This window comes from Lethenteron reissneri, chromosome 53 (assembly GCF_015708825.2).
Source record: "Lethenteron reissneri isolate LAM-NWPU_2019-01 chromosome 53, ASM1570882v1, whole genome shotgun sequence".
NCBI classification, from domain to species: domain Eukaryota; kingdom Metazoa; phylum Chordata; class Hyperoartia; order Petromyzontiformes; family Petromyzontidae; genus Lethenteron; species Lethenteron reissneri.
The window spans coordinates 2,293,589-2,319,111 of record NC_083831.1 but is presented as its reverse complement, the minus strand read 5'-3'; the positions used below and the strand labels follow the sequence as shown (position 1 = coordinate 2,319,111).

The following is a 25,523-nucleotide window of genomic DNA, read 5'->3' as shown; positions in this document are numbered from 1 at the left end:
TCGCGGGGTCTCCCTTACGCCACGCGGCGGGGGTCGGGCGTGCGAACGGTGGCGCCATCTTACCTGGGGGGGGGGGGGCACGTGCAGCGCGAGTCACGTGGCCTTCATACGTCACTGACGTTGCGTTTTCTTGGGTCACGTAGAAGGGAAATAATAAAAAACATAATAAAATACAATTGTCACGACGTTTCGGCCACAACGCAAGCAGCCGTCCTCAGGTGAAGAACAGGTCTGTCGGAAAGACAGCGTCTGAATGAACACCACCAAGCTCATTCAGACGCTGTCTTCACCTGAGGACGGCTGCTTGCGTTGTGACCGAAACGTCGTGAGAATTGTATTTTATTGTTTTATTTTTATTCTTTTATTATTCCCTTCTACGTGATGACTTCACCGAAAGAACCAAGAAGATGAATCCCTGCAGTCACAAAAGCTTTAAATCGAAATTTGACGTTGCGTTACTTCGTGGACGTTAAATTCACTCATTCCGCCAGTGCAAACGTAACACGACTCAAAGTGTTGTGTTGCAGTATTTATAATTGCAATCGGCAAGTTTGCAAAATAGAGCCCCGTTCGCCGCCGAATCTCGGGACGCGTGTTTAGCGTTAATGTTATTAAACGCCGCTGTTTTTTTTAAAAAGGCATCACTCACCGCAGGGAACTGGAGCGACACAACCGCACTCTCTAGCAGCTGGGCACCAAACTGTGTCACTCGCCCGAATTGGAAGGAAAAACTGATGACGTACGTCATCAGAATGGGAAAGGGCTAAAAGTGGAGGCGACACCTGGACCACTTGTTATTAGAGTTTCGCAGCTCGGACTCTGGTGGACCGCTCTGGTTAACACTGCGGTGCGCATTTACCATTAGTACTACAACGCGCAGTCCGCTTCGCTCAGTGGACGTCGAAGATTCAGTAACGCTGTTGTTAAAACCGCTGAGTTAGGCAACACCGTTCCTGTTACACACAGGCACACAACTCGAGAGGACCATCTGCACCCAGCCTCTTCGCCGTGCCTCTCCATCGCAGGCGTTGAATCCCTGCTGCCACGCGTTCATCTGGGCATGATGCTGCCCACGTCGGAGGTCCAGAACAGATTCCGATTCATTTGAAGTGCACAGGCTTTCGTATGCCATCGTATTCGATTGTCATTTGATTCTCCCTATAGGTTTAATTTTCGACAATATCTTTCAATCTCATTTAGTATACCGTAAGCTTCAATGATAAGGTTCGTGTTAAAGGGGCGATGGCCCCTTCAAGGATAAGAATGGAGTGGCGGGCCAAGGAAGGAACGTGTCCGAGAGGTACATCCGCCGATGAGATGGAGCGATTAAATGAGTGCGTATTCAGGGAGCGAGATGGATCATTGCAGCGCAAGATTGTTAGACGGCAGCATCTTGGGGAGGCCTTTATCCAGCCGTGGATGGATCACAGCCTCGGGCACACATGTTCCCATTTTTATTCCAACTTTATTAAACATTTGACGCACAAGAAAGTAGAAAATACTCGACCCAAGACAGCTAATAAAATCCTTATTCGATACCCAACAGAAAGTTTTAATTCAATTTAACAATAACATTCATTGTCCTCTCTCTCGCGCTCTCCCCCCTTGCCAAATACGCTTAGAAAACATACAAAACAAGGTGCAGGCCCTTGGTCCAAAACATCAATAAAGGTTCTACAAAAAGCTTTAAAAATGAGCATCGATATGCATTGCTTGAAGGGCGACGACAACGATACCTCAACACACCTCTTCTACACCAGTGATTGCTAGCGAGTAAGTCGCATTTTAAAACGTGCCGGACATTCCGCTTGTGCCGGTTTGCTTTCGGATTGCACCGCGGCAGCTTGCGTGCCGTTCGGTCGGATGTCCCGAAGTTTTCCGAATTCCAGTTCCTGAAGGAGCTCCCAAGCTCACGGGAGCGAAACGTCGGATGTCGTGCCGAATGGCACGTGGCACAACGCGAAAACGCAGCGCGGCGCGAAAGACATTACAAACATCATCTCCTGGTGGTATCCAGAAAAAGCATTTTCGTGCAAATATCTTTCCAGCATCATTTTAAACGCGACGCGTACAGACCTGATTATACCCATCTTGGTGTGCATTAGGATCAACTTCAATACCAAAACAATAAATCCCTTGTACCAAATAAGCTAAATATTTTATTGCAATTATACCACAAATGAGAAAGGTTTGTCCGTGAAAATTCAATCGATTAAAAATCAACAGTTTATATATAGCAATATAGGCCACAATCAACATTGAAAACGAAACGACTTGATATTCATTAATTACCGTTCCGTAACAAAACTCGCTGGATGTGCCAGGATAGAGCGACGGGTATAGTGGTGTTGGTGAGAAGGCACGAGGGGAGAAGCGCCCAGCGGCTGGGGTTAGTCGCACCCTGCGCTCTACTGGACATAGTGAAAAAGAGCTTTATAGCTCATCGGATTCCTCCAGTATGTAGATTCTGATTCTGTTACCATTGGGGGCTGTGCACAGGGGGGGGGGGGGGGACCTCAAGCTCGTTCAGAACAACACGCGCGTTTTAAAGCAGGGTTTCTCTAATTCCAGTCTTTTCCAAGCTTAACCAATTTACCCAAAATAAAGTGCACAATACAACCAAATAGAATGATGCGATGGGTTTCTTTTGGTTCAGTAAATGGTGACTGGTTGGGGGTGGGGGGGGTTTCCACGTGAACCGGAAGGGCGGTCCCTGCTTTAGAGGGGGAGAGCGCCACGGTGCGATGCCGGTCGAGTGGCTGACGAGAGATGCCGCCACCCGCCACCACCAGCACCACGCTCAGGAAGCGATGTTGGGGATCAGGTACTCTGTGTCGTCCTGCTTGGGGTTGTTGGGCCGCACCACCGTGAACACCTCGGGGAGGTGGGTCTGCCGCTGGCGCAGGCGTTGCATCCACAGGAAGAGCAGCACGAGCACCATGAGCGAGGCCAGCACAGCGACAAGCACGCCCAGCACTGTCGTGGGGAAGCGCCGGGAGACCGCACAAGTGCCAGGAGTCAACACACACGCGCAACGGTGAAAGCGGACGCGTACGGCGCGTTTGGCATTTTATATTCGTTTCGTACTCCCGATAGTGCAGGGCGATCGTCACGTGGTGGGGGTGCTGCTGTGTGGTACAGACGCGGCCTGCGGTGGCGTCACAGTAGTGGGGGGGGGGGGGGGGCGATGTCGCTCTGCGCAATCCCAATTTTATCAATGCACACTGTCAGTTGTAAAATTTGGTCCGCGATGCCGGCACATGAAGGCCTAACCTCCCCTCCCTTTTTCAACGGTTTTATTTAACTTCACTTGTGTTTGTCGTGGTCAAATCTTGTAATCAAAAGTTAGTCTACTTCTTGTTGTCCAATCAATTACAAATTTTTGATACATACTCAGATCCGGTGACAATGCATGCCTGTATGGAAATCGGCATCAATTAATCAATTAATTGTCTCCTTTCAAGCAGTTACAAATTTTTTATGGACGGCTTATTATATATTTTTGTGTACGTCAAAAACGCCGCAGTCCCTAAACTGTGGAATCAGCTCGCACAAAAAGCAGGCGCCACGTGTCTCAGGCGCCATTGACGTACTTCTCGACCGCGAGTTAAACAAAGTTGCTAATAAAACCGTTGTTTTAAAAAAACATTTTTTTAAGGAGTTTATTTCTAGTTATGCCCGGGGATGTTGAACATCCACCGTAAAGCAGACGGCGCGCATCGCGCTCTGTGGTTAATACGCACAGCCAGGAGAGCACGCTGGAGATCATCCACGACAAGACGTCCGCAACGGGCGGCAAAGTGCGTGACCGCCGGGCCGCTTCACCGCCCCCCCACCCCCTCCCCCTAAACATGAAGCAACGAAACTCGAGTAAGGGGGAGACGCTGCCAGTGGGGCCGATGGTCTCGCTACGCTAGACTCGCAATGCGGAGGCGGTGCCGGTTTGAAGTTCATTAAATTCCTTTGCCTAGATCCGCCCAACCCGGCAGTGTAAACGGATGCAACCAGCATAGGGAGGCGAGCGGCAGGCCGCGTGCGGTGGGGGTGGTAGCGCAAGTCGCTGGCGGCCGGCCTGTGACCACCACCCCGCGGCATCCGAGAACGCGGTTTCACCGCGAGCGGCTGCCGGGAGTCGAGCGCAGTGCCTCGGCGCTGGCGGACCCGGCACCCGGCACCCCATGGGTGTACCGAGAGGGGGCTCGTCGGACTATACTGCACGTGGAAACCGCTCTGGTGGACGACACGAGAGAGGACCGGAGGAGCTCGTGATCTCACCATGCACGAACAAGTCGTTCTGACGTTCCTCGTGGGGCTGGTTTTCTGAAAAACACGAGAAGGGACGATTCTCAAAATCAAACCGACACAAACACCACAACACGCACCCCCCCAACACCACCGCCGACCGTAACACCACCTGCGCACGTCACATCAAGGTCAACAGCACAGCTTCTGGATGGGGCTGTCGGAGCTCCTCTACCGCACTCCACGGCCTCCAGGCGGAGTCTATGGGCGGCTGCCGTCGGCCGAGTTCACGCTGTGGGGCAGCAGAGTGCCATACTTCTTATATTTAATTTAATTGTTTTACCAGGTAAGGTCCACTGAGCTACGAAGCTATTTTTCAGTTTAAGAAGCGACCTGGCCACAAATGATAGCTCAACCAAGTGGATTATCGTCCTCGTGTGGAAACTTATAGCAGCTAAATACCCTAAAGGCATGAAGCCGATTCTAAACCGGAGGATGCGGAGAAATCCACACGACCACGGGGAAATAAACACGAAAACTCTAAATATACAGCAGGCGTAATGGTTGGGATCGAACCCAAGACCTCTTGTATACCAGGCGAGGGAGATAGCATCTCCCCTAGCCACCATGGTAGCCAGCTCAGTGCCTTCAAACCAGTGGGGTGGGAGGGGACAAACACCCTTGACGATACGGCGGTGAACTCACAGAAGCCCGTGCGGTTATTCTTGTTTCTCCCGCTTGCTCTCCCAGAAAAGCGTCACAGGATCTCGAGACTCTGCCAAGTTGTGCGCAGTAGAGGTCGCCGTTGCCGAGTGTATGCGTGCGTGTCATCCCGTTTTTGTATTGTTTTGTTGTTGTTGACCCGCCAGCTCTCAGTGCTGTGGGTCAGCTCGAGAGAGGGGACCCCCCCCCCCCCCCACCATGGGTGGGTGCTGGACTGACCTCCACGAGACGGCCTCCAAAACGGCGAGCCGGGCAGGCCAGGGCTGGATTAAGGTCCTTGCAGGCCCTAGACATTTCTGTTCCATAGGCCTTCAGGTGATAACTTTGTACAGTTGCTACTGCTGCCCCATGGTACTACCGCCACCCCGCTTGTTTCTGACGCGGTACTTCGTCCAGCCGCTGGACAGATGTTGTGACCGATACATTCATTATTTAGTCTGTGCCCTAATTCGATGGGGAGCGTGCTGTGTGCTGCAGATAGTTAGATTTATAAGCAAAAATGTCTTCAACTTTTCTTACTATGATTATCATATCGGATGAAGGCAGCTTTAAAAGGGGTAACATTCATTTTCATCGGTAACATTCAACAAAAATGTCAAAATGAGTTTTCGTAGGCCCCTTTAGTTTTCGTAGGCCTGAGGCACAGTTCCTGCTGTGGCCTATTGGATAATACGGCCCTGGGGCGGCCACAAACGCAAGCGCGTCGACCGCTGGGATGGCGCCAACACGGGCGACGTAGGCAGAGGCTAAGATGTTTGTTACCCGCCCCCCCGACTGGGTTACACTGCGATTTTTTTCTATTTAGCTCTGGGGAGGAAAGCCTGGAGAGCCTCGGATGGAACACATGCAGACAGAACAGTGAGGGAGAAAACAAACTTTGGCTCTTCTTGCCGCGAGGCGCGAGAGTCACCGCTGTACTGCCGCCACCCCCCCCCCCCACCACCGTCGCTCTACGTATGGACGCGGATGCAGGGACCGGTTACCTCCAGCGGGCGCGGAGCAGACGGCCGCGCAATCCTGCTTGCTCTCGAAGTTGTTGCCGTTGGCATGGCAGCCGCCGTAGATGAACTCCTTGCAGGTGGCGTCGTCTGGACTGTAGAACCACCGTCGCAGCGAGGCGCGGCACGGGCCCACGAACGGCGGAGCGGTACACACGCCTGCTCACACCGCACGACACCCACCCACGGCACGCACGCACGCACGCACGCACCAGAGCAACGAAGAGTTCACTCCCACGAATGAGACTCTCATTCTGCCCTCACCTGGTTCCCACCTCGTTACACAAATAACACTCGAGCTTGACCTGAACGGGACCCGTCAGGCGCGTCGTCGCCCGCGTCTTTGATTTATGCATCGGCAAAAAAAAATCCTCTTCGTTCTTGGGAGTCCCCCGTGCCCGAGTACGATCGTCACGCCGGCACGGCACAGGGCCTCTGGGATTGACGGCGGACGCTAAGTTGGAGAATCAGGCTCTCCAGTCGCAGTGGAGACACGCCGTAGATTACTAGTCTAGCGCTGTGGATTACGAGTCTAGCGCTGTAGATGACTAGTCTAGCGCTGTAGATGACTAGTCTAGCGCTGTGGATTACGAGTCTAGCGCTGTAGATGACTAGTCTAGCGCTGTAGATGACTAGTCTAGCGCTGTGGATTACGAGTCTAGCGCTGTAGATGACTAGTCTAGCGCTGTAGATGACTAGTCTAGCGCTGTGGATTACGAGTCTAGCGCTGTAGATGACTAGTCTAGCGCTGTGGATGACTAGTCTAGCACTGTAGATGACTAGTCTAGCGCTGTGGATTACGAGTCTAGCGCTGTAGATGACTAGTCTAGCGCTGTGGATTACGAGTCTAGCGCTGTAGATGACTAGTCTAGCGCTGTGGATGACTAGTCTAGCACTGTAGATGACTAGTCTAGCGCTGTGGATTACGAGTCTAGCGCTGTAGATGACTAGTCTAGCGCTGTGGATGACTAGTCTAGCGCTGTAGATGACTAGTCTAGCGCTGTGGATTACGAGTCTAGCGCTGTAGATGACTAGTCTAGCGCTGTGGATGACTAGTCTAGCGCTGTAGATGACTAGTCTAGCGCTGTGGATTACGAGTCTAGCGCTGTAGATGACTAGTCTAGCGCTGTGGATTACGAGTCTAGCGCTGTAGATGACTAGTCTAGCGCTGTGGATGACTAGTCTAGCGCTGTGGATTACGAGTCTAGCGCTGTAGATGACTAGTCTAGCGCTGTGGATGACTAGTCTAGCGCTGTAGATTGGTGCTGCTACTGCTGCAGTAGTTGCCGTCTGCCACCAGTACACGACCCGAGCTCGATCCGTCGACGCAAGTGGGAAATGGCAGCAGCTGCACCCCGATACTATTCTGCGCACAGTTTTGTATCGCCAAGCCTACTTGCATAAAACGCGAATTACGAAAACGTAGAGAGAGAGAACAAAAAATGAAGGCTGCGTTCCGGTACCTTGCAGTGGTTGCTCAAACTGAATGGGCATCCTCTGGCTCTTGACGGCACGATCTGCACGCACGCACGCAACGCGCGCACACACACGGGCAGCAGCAACGGTTACAACACCACGTCTCGGGTCTATCGATTTTGCTTTCACTAGGTCAGAAGTTCAAGATTAAAAACGAAACTATTTTTATTCCTATTTTTTGGGTCTTTCGGTAAAGTCACGTAGATAGGTTCAAAGAAAATGACAAAAAACTACGACGTTTCGATCGCAACACAAGCGGTCGTGACTTTACCGAAAGACCCAAAGAATATGAATTCCTGCAGTTACGAAAGCTTTAAGTCAAGATTTTAACTATTTTTTACTTCACCAGGTAAGGCCCCACTGAGCGAAGTAGCTCTTATCAGAAGCGACCTGGCTATCAACTAAGCGGCTAATCACGTGGAAATTTATAGCGGCCAAATATTATAAACGCGCGACGCCGATTCTAACTGGAGGCGGAAAAAAAGGAGGACTAGGTGAAGAAATAAAAATCACGTGACCATGGGGAGAGAGACGAAAACTCCAAATATACAGCAGGCGTCAGTCGGGATTGAATCCACGACCTCCTACATACCAGGCGAGGGACATGACATTTCACCCCCGCGGTGCCCTACTCTCGTTTCCAAGAGTGACTGAACTCAAGTGACCAAAATGACAAAAGCAAAAACATGAAAACCCAGTACAACAAATAATCAAACCCGAAATCAGAGCAAAAACAACCGTGGTACACATTGATTGAGCACAGTGTAAAGTCGGATTCGAACCATTGGTCTCGTTGCTCAAGAGCTGAAGAGACGCTACCCACTACACTACAACGCCGTAGTGTAGTGGTAAACAAATTCTACCTGGGCGATGCAGCTACACTTGGCAGTGGTGCAAAAATGTGGGCAGTAATAAATGTACGGTCGGGCAATGGCCCTTTCTTCACGTAGCGCGTGAAATCAACTTCAAAACGGGACACGTTCAGAAAATCCCTTCCAGCTCGTTTCTACAATTGTTGTTACCCCCGCCCCCCACAGATAGCCCGCACGACGGTCCCAAATCATTCACCCCCCTCCACCCACCCACTCTGCCGACTGGTCGACACGAGCCGACAAGGCGAAGCCGCGGTCGCTCGTTTGAAGTCTGTGGTCTTTCTCCTGCCTACGCCACTAGTCCTGCCCGTCGTTCACATGGGGGTGGGGGCTTTCGCTCGTCGCGCGCTCGAGCAGTCTGCGGTGTGCGATTGTGCCTGATTATCGAGCTTTACACCATAAACGAGGCCGCGTCACCTGCGACAAAACAGCTGGCCGTGACAAAACAGTTTTTTTAATTTTGGCATCGAACCAAAAGTTCGGGGCACGTCCCATGATTCAGAGAACACGGTCCCGCACGCACGCGTGGGCGAGTTGCAAGCTGCCATGGTCGGGGCGCCCCAACTTCATAACCACGATTTCCTCCGGTTCAATTCCGTGCCCCAGCGCGGTGGCCCAAACAACGGTGACCAAGTTCCTTTAATCCACCAGCCCAGCGGCGTATGAACGGGCATGACCGCGGTTAATCTGATCGGCAGGTCGCATGCAGCGAGTTAAAGTGTGCGTAGTCCCACCTCCTGTGTCCGGTCAACGTGGAAAAAATTGGCCAAAATACCATTTCGAAATCAGCTTTGGTGGAGGCCCTTCTGACCAGCAGTGGTGCGCGATTGGTGTAAGGCACCGGCAACGAGCCAACGATGCCCGAGGCGCTCCAATGAGCGTGGAGGAGCGAGCGTAGAGCGAGCGCCAAGCGTACCGGTGGAACAGGCCTTCATGCATTCCGCGCTGCTCTCAAAGTTGTTCTTGTTGCCATGGCAGCCTCCGTACGTGAACTCTCGGCATGCCCGGCTCTCCGCATCGTAGAACCATCGCAGGAAGGCGGCCATGCAAGGGCCCTCGACCATCGGCGCCGTGCACGTGTCGTCTTTGCACAGCGGCCCACACACGCACCGCACCGTCAGAGACGGTGGCCCGGGCCATCGTCCGGCGATGGCGGCAATCGCCGCCACCTCCCCCACCAAAAAACATCCGGCTCCCCTTGAGACCCCGATAATCGGGGCTTGCAGTGAATCACTGTGGTGCCCCCCCCACCAGTGCTGGATTATCCTAGTAGCAAAAGTAGCTACATATGCTATGGGCGCCGGACTCAAGGGCCCGGCGCTAAATGCTTTAAAGCTATCATTTGCGGTTCAGTCATTCTGTACTTGCTCTATTACTATAGTACTATACTGCCTTCAACTTTTATGAACGACTAGGTGTTTAAGGTTAGCGATTTGTAGTATTATCTGGCTGTATAGCAAACGAAAACATCCAATTACTTTACTATGCAAGTAAAAACATTATTTTATATTTATGTGTTTTTTTATTTAGAGCACCTATATAACATATGTTACAGGACCCCACACTAGCTGAATCAGGCACTGCCCCCCACACAACAGCGGGTCTCGTAGAGCTACCACCAAGTTTCCTTCTTCAAGTGACCTTCGGTCTACACAGCAGGAGGCAGCACTTTTCCTATCAGGCCCCACGAACAGACAGCCGCGTTTATTGGTCAGGCAAATCGATACTTGTTTTCAGTCCTTGAATGAGAGAAATTAAGTACAGAACACCAAGTTGAACGTTGGGAAGACACTGGTGACCAGGCCAAGACCACCGAATCACTTGAGAATGCGGTTTAATCATGGGCGGCGGATGAAACCTGGATTCGAACCCACGATCTCAGTGGTGCCGGCTCTTGCTCTACCCCCCCTGCCCCTCCCAGAGCCGCCTGCTAAAGCGTAGGTTTAATTTGACGTCCTGCTCTGGCCACAGACGATGCGGTGTTTGTGCACCTTGGCGATGAACAAGCTACGCAGGACCGCCCCTTTTCCACGCGTAAGAAATGCAAGCATTAAGGGAGGCTTTACATTTTCCGGGAGATGATGGTAACGAACGCGACTGGCTGCCTGTGATCCAGCGCTGTGGAAACGAGCAGCGAGGGTTGGTGGATTTGCTCCGGAACTGTGGTTGCAAAACTCCCTTGTCGCGAGCGTCAAAGAGGTGCCTGCACCCTGGCTTGCCAGGGCGAAGGCAGCAAGAATAAAAGGGTCCGTCCTTCTCTACGGGAGCGAATACCGTGCGGCAGCAGCAGCGCGAGACCGGCTCTCATTATTGCTTTTATTGATGTTGTCGAGCGTCATTACCTGTTGGACCTTCCATCCTTGCTTCCTGGGTGATGTTATTCCCACCTGGAAGACAAAAACGATGCAAAATTAAAAACAAATCCTCGCACACGGAACCAAACAAAACCAGGGTTCCTCGTCGCGACAACACGAAACACCCACGGGCAATCATGTGGCCCTGCCTACCATCTTGAAGCAAAGTGCAAATAATCCTATTAGTGTTGGCAGACTTATCAGTCTATAGTTATTTGTATCATATTATTAGCGTGGCGTGATAATAATAGTACGTACAGCCCTTTATCAATTGAATGCTGGAAGACAGCTTCTCCCCTCTGCTTTGTTTGGCCGCAGCGATTCAACTCCAACAGTTTGTGTAAATGATGAGATAGGCCATCATGAACAGGGGGACGCGCGGTGCGCACAGGCTAGAAAACAAATGGATTTAACAACACGCAAGGGTGTGGGTGAGTGGGTAGGCGAATGGGCGAGTGGATGGGTTAATGTGGAGTAAGTGCATGGGTGAGTGGTTAAGCCTTCTTCCAGAATTCTATTGAGAGGTCATGTAGCAGTCAGCACCCTGCACTACAAATCCGGCGGCCTGAGTTCGATTCCCGCTCACGACCAACACCGATGACGATTATCTGAATCGGTACCAGGGCCTCCCCTAGGTCAACTCGGTGTCAAATGAGTACCAAGTGCGATGTGTAAAAGCATTCGCCACTAGGAAGATAAAGTCGGCCGGGCGTGGTGTTGGCCATCCACCCCCTCCGTGTGCCGTGCCAGCCTTCATTCGGTGTTCGCTAACAACACTTGTCCCAACAGTATGTTAAGGCTATTCGGGGCATCTTTGTTTTTGGCGAGTGCGTGGAGTGAGTGGGTGGGTAAAGGTGTGCCGCCTGCTGCTGCTGCTCGCAAACAGCAGCAGGCCACTGACTCCAGTCCACGACATGCGCCCCATGCAAGGCGCATGCCAAGTGGCCACCACGCCACACACACAACAATGATGCTCTCAGCCTTGTCCAGACCAGCAGCTCCACAGAGCACTGGACGTGTCGAAGTTGTATTTGTTTATAGGTCACAGGACTCAAAAAAAAAAAAGACTTGAAAATGGGTCCGCCCCCTATCGTCCCTTCCAAGGCAGCGGGCAACACAACGGTGAGACAACCGCAGACCAAGTTGTGTCCTCGGCCAGCGGGACTCATCGGTACAACGGAGACTGCAATATTCTTGGGTTTTTTCGGTAAAGTCATCTACATGGCAGGGGCTCGGTCCCATTAGCAGCAGCCGCACTTTAACAACTCTGGCACCCCCCCCCTCTCAGCCAGTCTACATAACAAAGGCTCAGTCCTTTGTTATGTAGACTAGCCGTAGCTTCAGCCGCACCAACCTTACCATAATAATAAAAAACTCCTATCCTGGGGCCTGCCCTGACTCCTCCCCCCTCAACCAGTATATATACGGGGTCGGATCTGTTTGAATTTCTCATTTACTTGATACAGCGAGCGTGCTGTGACGGTTCCACCGAAAGACGGAGGCTTGTGTTGCCTCCGAAACGTCATGATTTTTTCTTTTATTTTACTTGTATTAATTAAAAAAATTTTACCTACGTGACTTTACCGAAAAAACCCAAGAATATGAATCCTTGCAGTCACAAAAGCTTCAAATCTGGAGACTGCAATGTTCACCGCTCGCCTTGAGCACCCGCGGAAGCCTGGTGTATACAGAGGGCTTGTTACCGTCACACCGCTGCACTTGCCTGAAAACGCAACACTCATTTTCGTCCAGCGCTTTCGTAAAAAAAAACCCTGACAACAGGACAATCTTGCTTTCATCATTTTGGATACTGGCTAAAAAGATTTCCTAGAAATATACCTGCTCGATCCGGGCTATAAGTGTTCCGATACGTGCACTGCCTTTGTGCTGTTCGCCTTTTGGCATTCTCCGGTCTAGCACTGGTGAGACTAGGCCATAAACCGTCACTCTCTGGTGTAGGCCAATCAGTGCCAAAGAAAACGCGGAAATTATTAGAGCATGTTTGTTTTCATGCTTTGCCACAAGTACGTGTGGTTAATGCAGACTTGATTCCACGCAAAAGGTGGTTTTTTAACATCTTAACACCCTCCTGTTTTATTGCCAGAAAGGGGAAACCTATTCTAATTTTTTAATAAAATTTTAGGACGTTTGTGAACAATAACCTCAACTTACATTATGATAACATCCCTGCGCCACCTGTTCCAAGTCTAGGCTCAAGGCCTTCCCGTTTTCCTCTCTGCCTACGACCAAATGCTCCCCTAACCAATAAAACCGTGCCCACCGCTCCCGTCCGTACAGCGCGTTGGCAAGGATGCAGTTTGCATTTAGATGTCGCTATATAAATCCAAATTGCATTGTATCGCACACCCCAATCATCTCCGATGAGCCTCAACCTCCCCAATCATAACTCGTCGCCACCCATTTCTGCATCGCCGCCGGGATACAACAGCTGCTTGCGACAGTAAAGGACATTTACAACGTAATTATACTAATTACAGCCAGACTAGAGCAGCGACGTCGACACCGCTCGGCAATTTACATCCTGCAGCGGAACGGGACGGCGGGGGGGGGGATGCTACTATAGCGGGGCAGAGACGCGTTTCGCGTGCTCCTCAAAGTCAGCGATTTCCCTGCTGCTCAGATTAGCCACATTGAAGCATGAGTCCCGACCTCCCGTTCACGGCCCTGCACGGCAAATGGTGGAAAAAATTTGGGGGGGGGGAAGGGGAAAGTCTATAGAGAGCAACCAATGTTGACTTAATTCAAAAAGTGGTACCCCATTTTAAATCGAGCCTGGGGGTGAAAATGATGACGATGGGCTGAGTAAACCAACCCAACCAGGATTTGAACTCCTCACGACCTTCCAATTAATAATTAAAATGTATAATGCGCATTCCATCCTAGGATCCCAATACGCAATGAATAAAAAGCAGGAAACAAAAACTTAACCAGGAGCAACCGACCAAATTAAAGAGGGCAGGATCAGTCAGTGAAGTCGCCCACCGATGTTGTTGTGTCTAGGCAGAGCTGTTCTGTTATTCCACTAAGGACGGAGGAGGCTTTGCGGGTCCTGGGGGGGGGGTTCTCATTAGCCAACCCCAACCTCCCCCCCCCCCCCAACTCTGTTTGTTTCACACTGACCACAATTACCCACATCGCTCATCATCATCATCATCCCGCCACGGTCAGTCCACTGCTGGACGAAGGCCTCCCCAAAGTTGCCACTACCAGTCACATGGTTCGGCGACACAATGATCCGTCCAAGCAAGCAACCCCACACACGAGCCACCGACATCCGTCGACTACCCCCCCCCCCGCCCGGCAGATGTCCTATCGGGCCGATGTTTCGGGCAACGAGCCCTTCTTATTGTTCTCCCCTTCGCCAACGAAAGAGGGGGGTCCGCGTTTCCGAAATGTCACCGATTAACGTGCCGCACGTTTGACCCTCGGGGCCACGGGTGCTGTCGGCGAACGGCGCGCCCCGGTTTTGTTGCCGTGAGTTTTATATAAAAAATAACAAAACAAAAATCGCTACGACGAGCGCTCTCCCCCCCCCCCCGCCCCCCAGGAGTCCGCCCCCCCCCCCCTCACCAGCGTCGGCGAGGCACTGTTCCTCGCACTCCAGCTGCGTGGAGAATTTGTTGTCGTTGCCTCCGCAGCCGCCGTAGCTGAAGGACCTGCACTCGGAGGCGGCCGCGTCGTAGTACCACTTGGGGATCAGCGCCCGGCACAAGCCCACCTCCGGCGGCGCCAGGCACAGCTCGGGAACTGTGAAAGGAGACGATTGCCACACCCGAACCCATTTAGCTGAGTATAACACAAGGGCCTTAAACAACGTCCACTCATATGACAATCGACATGCATATGTATTAGTGTAATTATTGTTTTCTTTAGTGTAATCCGGTGCTCTAACCGTGTAAACTTCACGTGTAAAAGCATTCGTATAATATAATTAAAACTAAAAAGTAGAGAATTTTAAAGTTAACAAAAATTCCATCAATTCACTTGGCCACCAATAATGTTAATAATGGAGCAGCCACCATGGCAGCTTAGGTCAGCAACGCACTGGACTTGCAACCAAGAGGTCGCAGGTTGAATTCCATCTCCTGGCGCGGCAGTTGAAATAGCGGTGCAAGTTTATTATTCCCTCCCCACGTCCCCACCTCCCGCACCCTGCCTCTGTCCACCCAGCAGAATAGAGGGGGTGAATCGCAGTCAGCTAATAGGCAGGTGGCGTGTGGTGGTGGGGTAAAAGTCTGGGTGGGTACTCCCACATCTATCCAAAACGCGTGGCTCGGCCTGGAAGAGTAGACCAAAACACACTGTTGCTGCTCCCTCTAATGGAGGCCCCCTTTCGCGAGCATTAGTAGTAAATTAATAATACAACCAAGCAATCAAAGGGCCGCAACCCTTTGTCTCGCACGTGCTGTTCCCGCTCTACGCGAACAATATTTCCCCGCGTCCAAGTTCGCATCCTCAACCAAACACAATCTTATTTTTCCTCTTTCAAAGACCACTTCAACAAAAGTTATTCGGTATGTTCTGGGTATCATTAAGATTTTCCCACAATTTTGTCCTTGGCCATTGTAGGCGCCTAACCCCCCCCCCCCCCACAACAAACCTTTGCCGGTTCGGAACAAAATGTTCGATTTCCCGACTGGCAGAATATTTATTTCAGATAACAAAAAATTGTTATTACCCGGGGAGAACGCGCACTCGAGATGGCAGCAGCTTTCCGCTTTACACCGCACAAACACGGCCATTACCGCCGCCACCGCTTCTTCCTTTGAGGAGTTTCCCAGCATTCATTGGCGCTAAGGTGAGCCTCACCCCCCCCATCCCCCCAATAGCTTACATCACACCACTCCTCCGACCAGCAACAGTTGGCTACGTGCAGCGCGAAAGAAGTCCAATATATATACATTCATTAATACAGGTAGTCCTCTACTTACGATGGAGATGCGTTACGACGACCCCCATCGTAAGTCAAAAATATCGTACGTCGAAGATGGCCTAGCCTACCCAGGAGTCTTAAAGAATGGTGATAATACTGGTAGGAACCTCCTGGTTACACCAGCCCACAGGGGATTATTGTGTCCGTCCATCGTGCATCCGAAAATGGGAGGGGTGGGGCTGGGTGGAGAGGAGAGGGTGGGGAGGGGCTGGGTGGGGAGGGTGGGGAGGGGCTGGAATGGGAGGGTGGGGAGGGGCTGGTCACCCCGTTGTGCCCTTATAAAACTCAACGTTTAACCTACTTACGCCGGCTTGTGCCTGCCCGCAGTCGGGCATATTTGCGGAATACACCACGCTGCCATTGACCCTGGCCATTGACCGACCAACCCAACGTACCTACCAGCTCCCTCCGCAGGAATGTGTTTTAGCAAACAGAGCAATTTACAGTACCGTACTGTATAAGCTATATACTGTATGTATTTATTAATTAAAATATTGTATTGCACAGTAGCATGTAAAGTAAAAAAGAATAAGGTAAATTCTTAGCCTACCTATATGAACTGCAATTTAATAGAAAGTTTTTTCAATAAACAATCCTAACTTAATTCCGTCGACTGCTGGTGAGAGTGAGGCGTCACACAAGGCGGGAGATGCGTACATCCCGGCAGCGTCCCAACGTACAGTATCGTACCTCGTACGCTGCTGCGTTTGGCCTCCGCGCGAAATTTAAAATATTTTACAATTTTGTCGTATCGCTATCGCCATCGTAAGAACGAAATATCGTAAGTCGGACCATCGTAACTCGGGGACTATCTGTACACACACCACAAGCATGGGAATAAACCGTCACGTGATGTATCATTTGGCAGATTTGGTTTCAACGCAATCATTTGTAGGGCGCAAGGCTGTGATCGCGAAGGCAGGGTACTAGCTTCGGCACAGGGACTCTTCTACTTACGAACGAGTTAGGTCCCAGGTCTGCGTTCGTAAGTCACTTTACTTATGTAAATTCCAAAATGTTGTACTTTGGAATTTGTGTACACGGAACATGGGGAATAGCTTCAAAAGTTGTATGATCTCCTGTAGATGTAAATGCTACTGGTTCTTCATGTTCTGCAAATGTAGATGCCACTGGTTCTTCATGTGGCATCTACATGACATACCGACAGGTTTGTTCGTATGTCTAAACGTCCGTAAGTCGAATGTTCGTAAGTAGGAGTCCCTGTATATAGACATAAGGTATATAGACAAAGATCCCCCGTTTAGCCTTAACAGACTGTTGAGGGCAAATGTCGTTAGAGTAGCATCTATGGATGGCCGGAACGGCACATGAGGTGGTGTGTGGTCACACCGCACCAGGAATTCATTTGAAGCCCAGTCGACCTAGGGGAGGCCCAGGACCGGTTCAGATAATACAATCGTCACTGGTGTTGGCCGCGAGCGGACATCTAACTCAGGACGCCAGGCTTGTAGCGCAGCGCGCTAACGGCTACACACAACAACAACCGCCATTCGCCACTAAGTGGCAGTGACGTCACCACGACGCTTGTGCCAGGCCATGTGCACCTTGAGGCCACGTGAAGTGTCGAACGCCCACTGGCAGGAGTTCACGGGTAGACCCAGCAGGTGCCACGGATCGACAGCCTGAGATGACTGGCCGATGCACCACCTGTGCCCCCCTACTGTGCCAACTTGCTGTGCTTTACCACCCGGCGCTCGGCTCGTTGTTGTGAGCATCGCTCCTCCACCCTCCGTTGTTGTTGGAGGGCGACTGCCTCCAACTGCCCAGTAGCGTCCTTCACGAGCCTCCTCCACAGAGGCCGTTTTTGACACCGCTGGTACCAGTCATCGGCAAGTCCACTCAGCTCCACATCCTCCTGAACCACGTCACTCCAACTCCGCTCTAGCCCGTGCCGTGCCCGTTTAGCCCCCGAAACTGCTACACACAGGTATGTAAACACAGCCAATATAGACGCAGGCAAAGCAACCGCTTTGCGGAGTCATCTGGTGTGTTTCCCAACGGCCAAAAGGTGAGTTCTTAAAACGTTTATTTCTGAGCGTCGGGCAAATACAAAACCTACATAAACACCACGGCTGCGTTGCGAAACGCCGTACAGTAGTAAACATTGTCACCGCACCCCCGAGACGCGGTCTAACCGGCCTGACTCCAGCCCGTTGTTACCGCACCCCGGACACGTTCTGGTTTTTCCAGATTCTTCTCCAACTCGCGTACGCAAAACCCTCAAACAAACACCACCACGCTTGCCGAGCTCCCCAACCACGGTACAGTCGATGCACCCCAGGGCAAACGCACACCCGTGGAGAAACGACCTCACCAACTCCGAAGATGGTGCGCCCGTGGAGAAATGACCTCACCAAGTCGGGAGAATCCCCGGGCTCGGATTTTTCTGCTCTGGGAGCACCTTGGGGCCACAAAGACAAAGATCTCCCGTGTAGCCTTAACAGACTTGGGGGCAAGTGGTGTTAGCGAGTAGCAACTGTGAAGGCCGGAACGGCACGCGAGGGGGTGGGTGGCCAGCACCACGGCCGGCCGCCTTTGTCTCCTGAATTGCGATGTTTTTACATACTCCACCAGGTACTCATTTGAGGCCGAGTCGACCTAGGGGAGGCCCAGGACCGGTTCAGATAATTATCACTGCGTGTTGGTGGCCGTGCGCGATAATCAAAACTCGGGTCTCTGCCGGGTTCGTAGTGCAGCGGCGCTAACCACTGCGCCGCCGCTCCCCACCCCCCCCAATGCCCGTAACCACTGAACGAAAAATGGCAGCAGATGCGGACACCTGAAATTGATGATAATGATGCACAAATAGGAGATGTACAAACTCAGGCAGCGTGCGCCGGAGACTGGCCCACCCATCACAGAACCGCGGTGGACGTAGAGAGCGACTCCCACGTCTCCGATTCACAGACACGGAGGAGGCCATCATCACAGCGATTCGCCACTCCCGAGGCCATCATCACGTCTCAGGGACCACCTCAACATAACATCACGGGCTCCTGCCCCACACGCCTACATCGGCAGCACAGCACTAAATCATAATAACGAACTCCAGCCATGCTCAGTCTACTACTGGATTAAATGCTCCCCACACAGTGTCCGTCACGGGGTGGGCGGGCGGGCAGGCGGGGTCTGTGACCATACTTCACCACGCTCGTCAGTGTGGTTTGGTGAATTGGAAGCGGGAGGGCAGGACCACTCCCAATATCACTCACCACCGTGGCTGGGAATCTAACTCTGGTCACTGGGTCCATGTGGCGTCGTGTGCTAACCGCTCGGCCACGCCACAGTCTAAGCCAGTGGTTCTTAACCTTTACCGCAGCCTTGCACCCCTTTGGTTCTGCATCGTAAAAAAATGTTATGTTAATCAATACATAGATTTGATTATGCAAAGTAGTCGTAACTTACGTGACCGTGCGTAATTTGTTTTTTCAATGATTTACCTTCTAAAAAAATCTGGCCATGGTCTCGCACCCCCAGAAAGGCCCGGGTGGTGCGTGCACCCCAGGTTAATAAGAACCACCGATCTCGAGGGTACACCACCCACACCAACCGCCCAGTCAATGAACAACCCACATGGGACGTCAACAAGTCTAAGAGGCAGCTTCTGCTTGCTCAAGCGTGTCACGGCTGAAGGACCACTGTCTTACCTGAGCATGTCGGCCACGTCACCACTCCAGAGACCTGCATTCCACTAGTAACACTTACACAGCCCATTGGTAATCCACTGCTGGATGAAAGCCTCCCCACGGCATGTCGGGTGAGAATGGAGGTCATGTGACTATACCTCACCACATTGATCACTGGCCAGGAGTTGGGTGGGGGGTGCGCGTGCTCTAACCGGTTCAGAGGTCGCTCGCTATTGACGCGAGCCGTGGGTTCATGGCCGCAGTGTGTGCGAACCACTGTGCCACCGCTCCACTCTTAAAACGCACGTGCGAGCAGCACATGGGGCTCGAATTCATTGTCCATCGAACCGCGGTGGCAACTCGGGCTGGTTTCTCGGCCTTGGCCATGAAGATGGGGGTCAGACGCGCAAAAAACAACCGTGAAACCAACCCACGTCCAGTCCGGCTCTGCCAGCGTGGCCATCTGCAGGGGAGCAGATGGTACAAATGTTAGCCACGTTATCAAAATACTGTTCACAGGGCCCCCCTTGGTGTGGAGCGCAATCTATGGTAAAACTATTATCCACTCTCTCTCTCTCTGGCCTCTACGTGCTATGAAGAAGGTCCATTGTCCATAACGCGACCTGTACAGGTAGTCCTCTACTTACGATGGAGATGCGTTACGACGACCCCACCGTAAGTCTAAAAAAATATCGTAAGTTGAAGATGGCCTAGCCTACCCAGGAGTCTTAATGGTGATAATTTAGCAAAACAGAGCAATTTACAGTACTGTACTGTATAAACTATATACTGTATGTATTTATTAATTACAATACTGTATTGCACAGTAATATGTAAAGAAAAAAAACAAGGTAAATTCTTAGCCTACCTATACTGCAATTTACTAGAAAGGCGGAAGATGCGTACATCACCGGCAGCATCCCAACATACAGTATCGTACCTCGTACGCTGCTGCTTTTGCCTGCCGCGCGAAATTTAAAATATTTAACAATTGTCGTATCGCCATCGTAAGATCGAAATATCGTAAGTCGGACCATCGTAACTCGGGGACTATCTGTATATATATTTTTCCCCTGCAAGGCCACAGTGCGACTGGACGAACGTGTTCAGTTTTTTGGCGTTGCTTTGTCCGTCACTGCCAACGCAGCAACAGCAAGCAGCATCACCGTTCGTAATTTGTCAAAAGTGGACCCCCCCCCCTCAGGCGAGGCCAGCGAATACTCAACAACGTTGCAATACAGACATGACCAGGCCAAAAAAAATCCCGGTGTCTGGGCCACTTCTGAAACGCATAACACCACAAGTTACTATGCGATTAGAATTTATACGGCTCTGCAAGGCTTCCTGGATAAACAAATGACGTAACTGTTATTGTCCCTGTCATAAGCTGCTGGTGGTGGGGGCATTAAGATTACCTCTGTCACAAACCCCAGCAGGAGTGACCGTGTCACGCTGGCCGTGCCATACTACGCCGGACATGTCGTGCCGGCCACACCAAACACACCGTGCCACACCGGACGTGTCCGTGCCACAACAGGTGTGTCACACCTTGACAGTATTTCGACACCGTCACATTTTTCAAGATGATGTCACCACCACCACCACTAACCAATCACCCATAGGCCCTGATTGTCTGAAGCTGCCCAAAAGCTTATCATCATCTCTCAACGCATCTGCCATTCTAATTTTAAAATCAGCTACGTGGAAATGTACAGAACGGCCTTGGCATAAAATCCCGTTCACGTACTCCGGATTTCATTCCGACCTGCCAGATATCTGCGGCAAAAGGTGAAAGCCCGCAGAATCGTAGCCACCGATAAACACAAGACGAGCGGTGGATCACCGGCGCGAGTGCGATTGTGGTCATACAGAACAGACCATAACCAATGCCCGATCTGCAAATACGAAGGAGACATCACAGCGATATATTCTGCTACTCCTGACGTGGTTATCTGCTGGCTTGATGTCCGCCGGATTTTATTTCGATCTGCCAGATATGTGGCAAAAGGTGTGATTGAAGTTCGCCGAATCGTTGCCGCCGATAAACACAAATCGAGCGGTGGATCACCGGGGCACTAGTGCGACTGTGGTCATCCAGAACATACGCAATGATGCCCGATCCACAAATACGAAGAAGAATACATCATCACGGCAATACACTCCGCTACTGTTGCTGCTGACGCGGCCATCTGCTGGCTTGCTCATCCTGAATGTGTGATTGTAAAGTTGTTGTCTCTCTGTATCTACATCAGCAGCAGATGACGATCCATACTCTTTAGTTTTTCGGTAAAATCACGTAGGTGAAAATAAAATAAAATTAAATCACGACGTTTCGGAAGCAACACAAGCATCCGTCATCAGGTGTGACTGCTCCAGCAAAACTTACTGTAGCGTATGAAACGTCGTGATTGAATTCAGTTGTTTAATTTCTATTTCATTTTGTTTTCACCTACGTGACTTTACCGAAAAAACCAAAGAGTTATGGATCCTTGCAGTCACGAAAACTTCTAATCTAGAAGTAGAAGATCGACCGGTGGCTAAGTGGACGGCAGCCCAACCGCTGGCCCGGTGGGACAACCGAGGCAGCGGAGGTGAAGCCACAGATCACGGCAACGATTAAACCCATTGCGGCCATCAACACCGCAAAGGCGAGGGCTCGGGTCCTCAAGTTGACACGGTGACTTAAGTTGGGGGGCAGCTTGTGTTCGTGTTATTACTACACAGAGCCAGCCCGTGTGAGCCGATTATCCCGGGTTGTGGATTTAAACCGTGCTCGTAAAAAAAAATTACTGTAAATATCTCTCATGTTATAGAGTTTATCTTTGGTTAGATTGTGCGGGTATATTGGCGAATCATTTTTTGTTTAACATTTTAGCTGCACCATGATTCTCTCAGCCAGCGGCTCTTGACTAGGGGTTTCGAGATGCCCTTTCTGGGGGAGCGAGAAATTCCCAGTCATGTTCGACATCTGGGTGAACCGGCCCGGCCCGACAAAGGGGTCGTCCATAAATGACGTCACGCGGTTTTGGCCGATTTTTGACCCCCCCCCCCTTCGTCACACGGCGTGACAAAAAGTCAGACCCCCCCCCCTCAAATGACGTCACAAAGTTCTTCCCCCCCCCCCCCAAAAAAAAACATGCTTCAAATCGCTTTAAACTATTGTCATTGTAGTGCGTATTTAATGTGGCGCTGCACTTTGATGTTGTAGGAGAAATCATGTATTAAAAAGTCTATTTAATTAAGTAGAACGTGTTGTCTATATTTCGCCACACATCGTCACAAATGTCTGACTCCCCCTCCCCAGATGCGTGACGTCATTTATGGACGGCCCCAAACGTGACGACAGTCACACCAGTTTTGTTTTAAATCCGATTGTTTTGACTGTGAGAAGTGGCGTGTCATCGCATTCGCTAAACAAAACAAAATAAACCAATTATGAATTGTATTCTTGGTTCTTTCGGTTAAGTCACGTACAAGGGAAATAATAAAAATAAAACAATACAATTCTCACGACGTTTCGATTGCAACACAAGCAATCATCATCAGGTGTGAAATCCATAGCAAGACATTTTTTTTTGCTGGCTGTGGATTTCACACCTGATGATGATTGCTTGTGTTGCAGTCGAAACGTCGTGAGAATTTTATTGTTTTATATTTGTATTATTTTATTATTTCCCTTCTAAGTGACTTTACCGAAAGAACCAAGAATAAGAATCCCTGCAGTCAAGAAAGCTTTACATCGAAATTCAATTAGCAATGGTTATTATTGCCCATTGTACACCACCACCACCACCCATGATATCTAAAAAATGTTTTACTCACTCCGGAGCTCGGCTCTTCTTGTGGAACTACAAGCGAACACGATTGCGGGGAGAACTACGATGTGGGGGTAGCCCTCGACATCACCACAACAACAACAATCGCCACGTCAGCACGGCGCTCGTGCCAGGCTACGTGCACCTCCAAGGCCACAACACGTGCCCTATCGCACCCGTTCCACTGGCTCTGGCTGCCCGGCTTGCTGCTACTACAATCACTACGGTGCTGATGTGGTCAATGATACCACCACCACCACCGCTGTTGTTGTTGACAAGAGATGCCGTTGTTGTGCTCCTGTGCGATAAGTTATTGCGGCGAGGAGCCGTGGCGCAGCAGTTAGCGCAGAGTTCCAATTAAAACAAAAATAAGCCACCCCACCTGTATCAGAGCCCGGTGCTGGGCCTCTCCCTAGGCAGGACTCTGCCTCAACTGCAGTGCCTGGTGCGGTGTGTAGTAAACATCGCCACTGGGGAGACAAAGGCGGCCGGGCGTGGTGTGGACCACCCAACCTTTCGTGTGCCGTGCCGGCCTTCGTAGGTGCTCTTTGTGTCTGTGTGTGTGTCAGTCAGCGTGTGTGTCAGTCAGCGTGTGTGTCAGCGTGTGTGTGTGTGCCAGCGTGTGTGTGTGTGTCAGGGTGTGTGTGTGTGTCAGCGTGTGTGTGTGTGTGTGTCAGGGTGTGTGTGTGTCAGCGTGTGTGTGTGTCAGCGTGTGTCAGGTTGTGTGTGTGTGTCAACGTATGTGTCAGGGTGTGTGTGTGTGTGTGTCAGGGTGTGTGTTAGTGTCAGGGTGTGTGTGTGTGTCAGGGTGTGTGTGTGTGTCAGGGTGTGTGTGTGTGTCAGCGTGTGTGTGTCAGTGTGTATCAGCGTGTGTGTGTGTCAGTGTGTATCAGGGTGTGTGTGTGTGTCAGGGTGTGTGTGTCAGGGTGTGTGTGTTAGTTGTGTGTCAGGGTGTGTGTGTGTCAGGGTGTGTGTCACGGCCCTCGTGTGCCGCCCTCGGGGCCTGCACGACGGGACGCGCTGCCCGCCCTCTGCCCCCGGGGCTCCCGAGACTCTGTGGTGGCTACTGGGGGCGAGCTTGTCGTGATACGAGGGGGAAGGTGGAGGAGGGGAGCTCCCGTGATGTTACAACTCATTGTGTCGTGGCGGGGCTGTTGTTGTGGTTCAAGGCGAACTAACGGTGGGGGTTGTTGTTGTTGGGTGATGGTGGTGCTGGTTGTTGGGATTGTGTTGATTGATGTCGACCCCGCGAGGTGAGCGAATGGTGATGATGAGGAGACGAGAGCGAGGCGTGGAGACGAGGTGGTGATGGCGGGGGGGAGGCGGAGATGGGAGATGAGAGAGATGAGTGGAGATGAGGGCTGGGGGGCGAGTGGAGACGAGGTGGGAGAGAGGAGAGTTGGAGGGAGACGAGGTGCGGGGGGGGACGTCGCGCCTCTCACCTCGTCGCTCCCCGCTCGCCGCCGCTGCCGCGATGGCGACGCACATCAAGACGAAGATCTTCATCTTCATGGTGGCGGTGATGGTGGTGATGGTGATGGTGGCGATGCTGCTGCTGCTTCTCACTCCTCCTCAACCCGCGTCTCGCGGATACAATCCACGCCGCCCGCCTCCGCCCGCGCTATTTCTGGCCCCGTCGGTCACCCCCCCCGCCCCCTCCCCCATCCCCCCGCCCCCCCCGCCCCTCCCCGGTCCCCTTCGTCTCCGCCCCCTCCTCCGCCCCTCCCCCGCCCCCTCCCCCGTCCCCTCCCCCGCCCCCTCCCCCGTCCCCTCCCCCGTCCCCTCCCCCGCCCCGCCCCCTCCCCCGCCCCTCCCCCATCCCCTCCCCCGCCCCCTCCTCCTCACCCCCGCCCCCTCCCCCTTCGTCTCCGCCCCCTCCCGATTTAAGAGCCGAATGGCTCACAGGGCTATTACCAAACACTGTAAATGAAATTTCGATTTAAAGCTTTCGTGACTGCAGGGATTCATCTTCTTGGTTCTTTCGGTAAAGTCACGTAGAAGGAAAATAATACAATAATTAAAATAAAACGTCGTGAGAATTATTTTATTTTATTATGTTTTATTTTTATTATTTTATTACTTCCCTTCTACGTGACTTTACCGAAAGAACCAAGAAAACTGTAAATGAATTCTAGATTTGAAGCACTTGATGCAGCAAATCTGGCTGTGACGGTCCCACCTGATGACGAAACGTCGTGATTTTTTTATTTTTTATTAATTTTATTTCATTTTCTACCTACGTGACTTTACCGAAACAACTAAGAGCACTGTAGATGAAACTGAACCTCCGTCCCCTCCCCCTGCGTCTCCGCCCCATCGCCACCGCGACCCGCGGGGGGAGGAGCTGGGGACGAGGGCAGAAGCAGTGGCCCACCCGCCGCTGCTGTCCCATTATAAGACGCACCTCCCCCTCCCTCACACCGGAAAGTAAGACGCACCCCC

At 51.6% G+C, this 25,523-nt stretch overlaps 1 protein-coding gene across 2 annotated transcripts; it reads right to left on the bottom strand.

Annotated features, from left to right (window-relative positions):
* Positions 1-1,445: 1,445 nt before the first annotated feature.
* Positions 1,446-24,699, bottom strand: LOC133356326 (carboxypeptidase inhibitor SmCI-like). Of its 2 annotated transcripts, XM_061573788.1 has the most exons (8): positions 24,524-24,699; positions 14,257-14,433; positions 10,654-10,698; positions 9,228-9,395; positions 7,427-7,480; positions 5,949-6,122; positions 4,276-4,320; positions 1,446-2,976 (listed from the first exon to the last, which is right to left on the bottom strand). In XM_061573788.1, exons 1-8 carry the CDS (start codon positions 24,591-24,593, stop codon positions 2,801-2,803), a joined length of 909 nt encoding a protein of 302 aa, XP_061429772.1. In that variant the 5' UTR covers positions 24,594-24,699; the 3' UTR covers positions 1,446-2,800. The 2 variants fall into 2 exon arrangements, with proteins under 2 accessions (XP_061429772.1, XP_061429773.1); XM_061573789.1 differs by lacking the exon at positions 9,228-9,395 and having other exon boundaries at positions 24,524-24,698.
* Between the last annotated feature and the right edge of the window lie 824 nt (positions 24,700-25,523).

What these genes read in the sequence shown, in the direction of transcription:
- LOC133356326 (XM_061573788.1), bottom strand. Translation starts at nt 24,593, where the DNA reads ATGAAGATGAAGATCTTCGTCTTGATGTGCGTCGCCATCGCGGCAGCG. An exon ending in GGCGAGCGGGGAGCGACGAG is followed by an intron (nt 14,434 to 24,523) that starts GTGAGAGGCGCG and finishes CTCCTTTCACAG; the next exon opens with TTCCCGAGCTGTGCCTGGCG. An exon ending in GAACGACTTGTTCGTGCATG is followed by an intron (nt 2,977 to 4,275) that starts GTGAGATCACGA and finishes TCCCCACGACAG; the next exon opens with TGCTGGGCGTGCTTGTCGCT.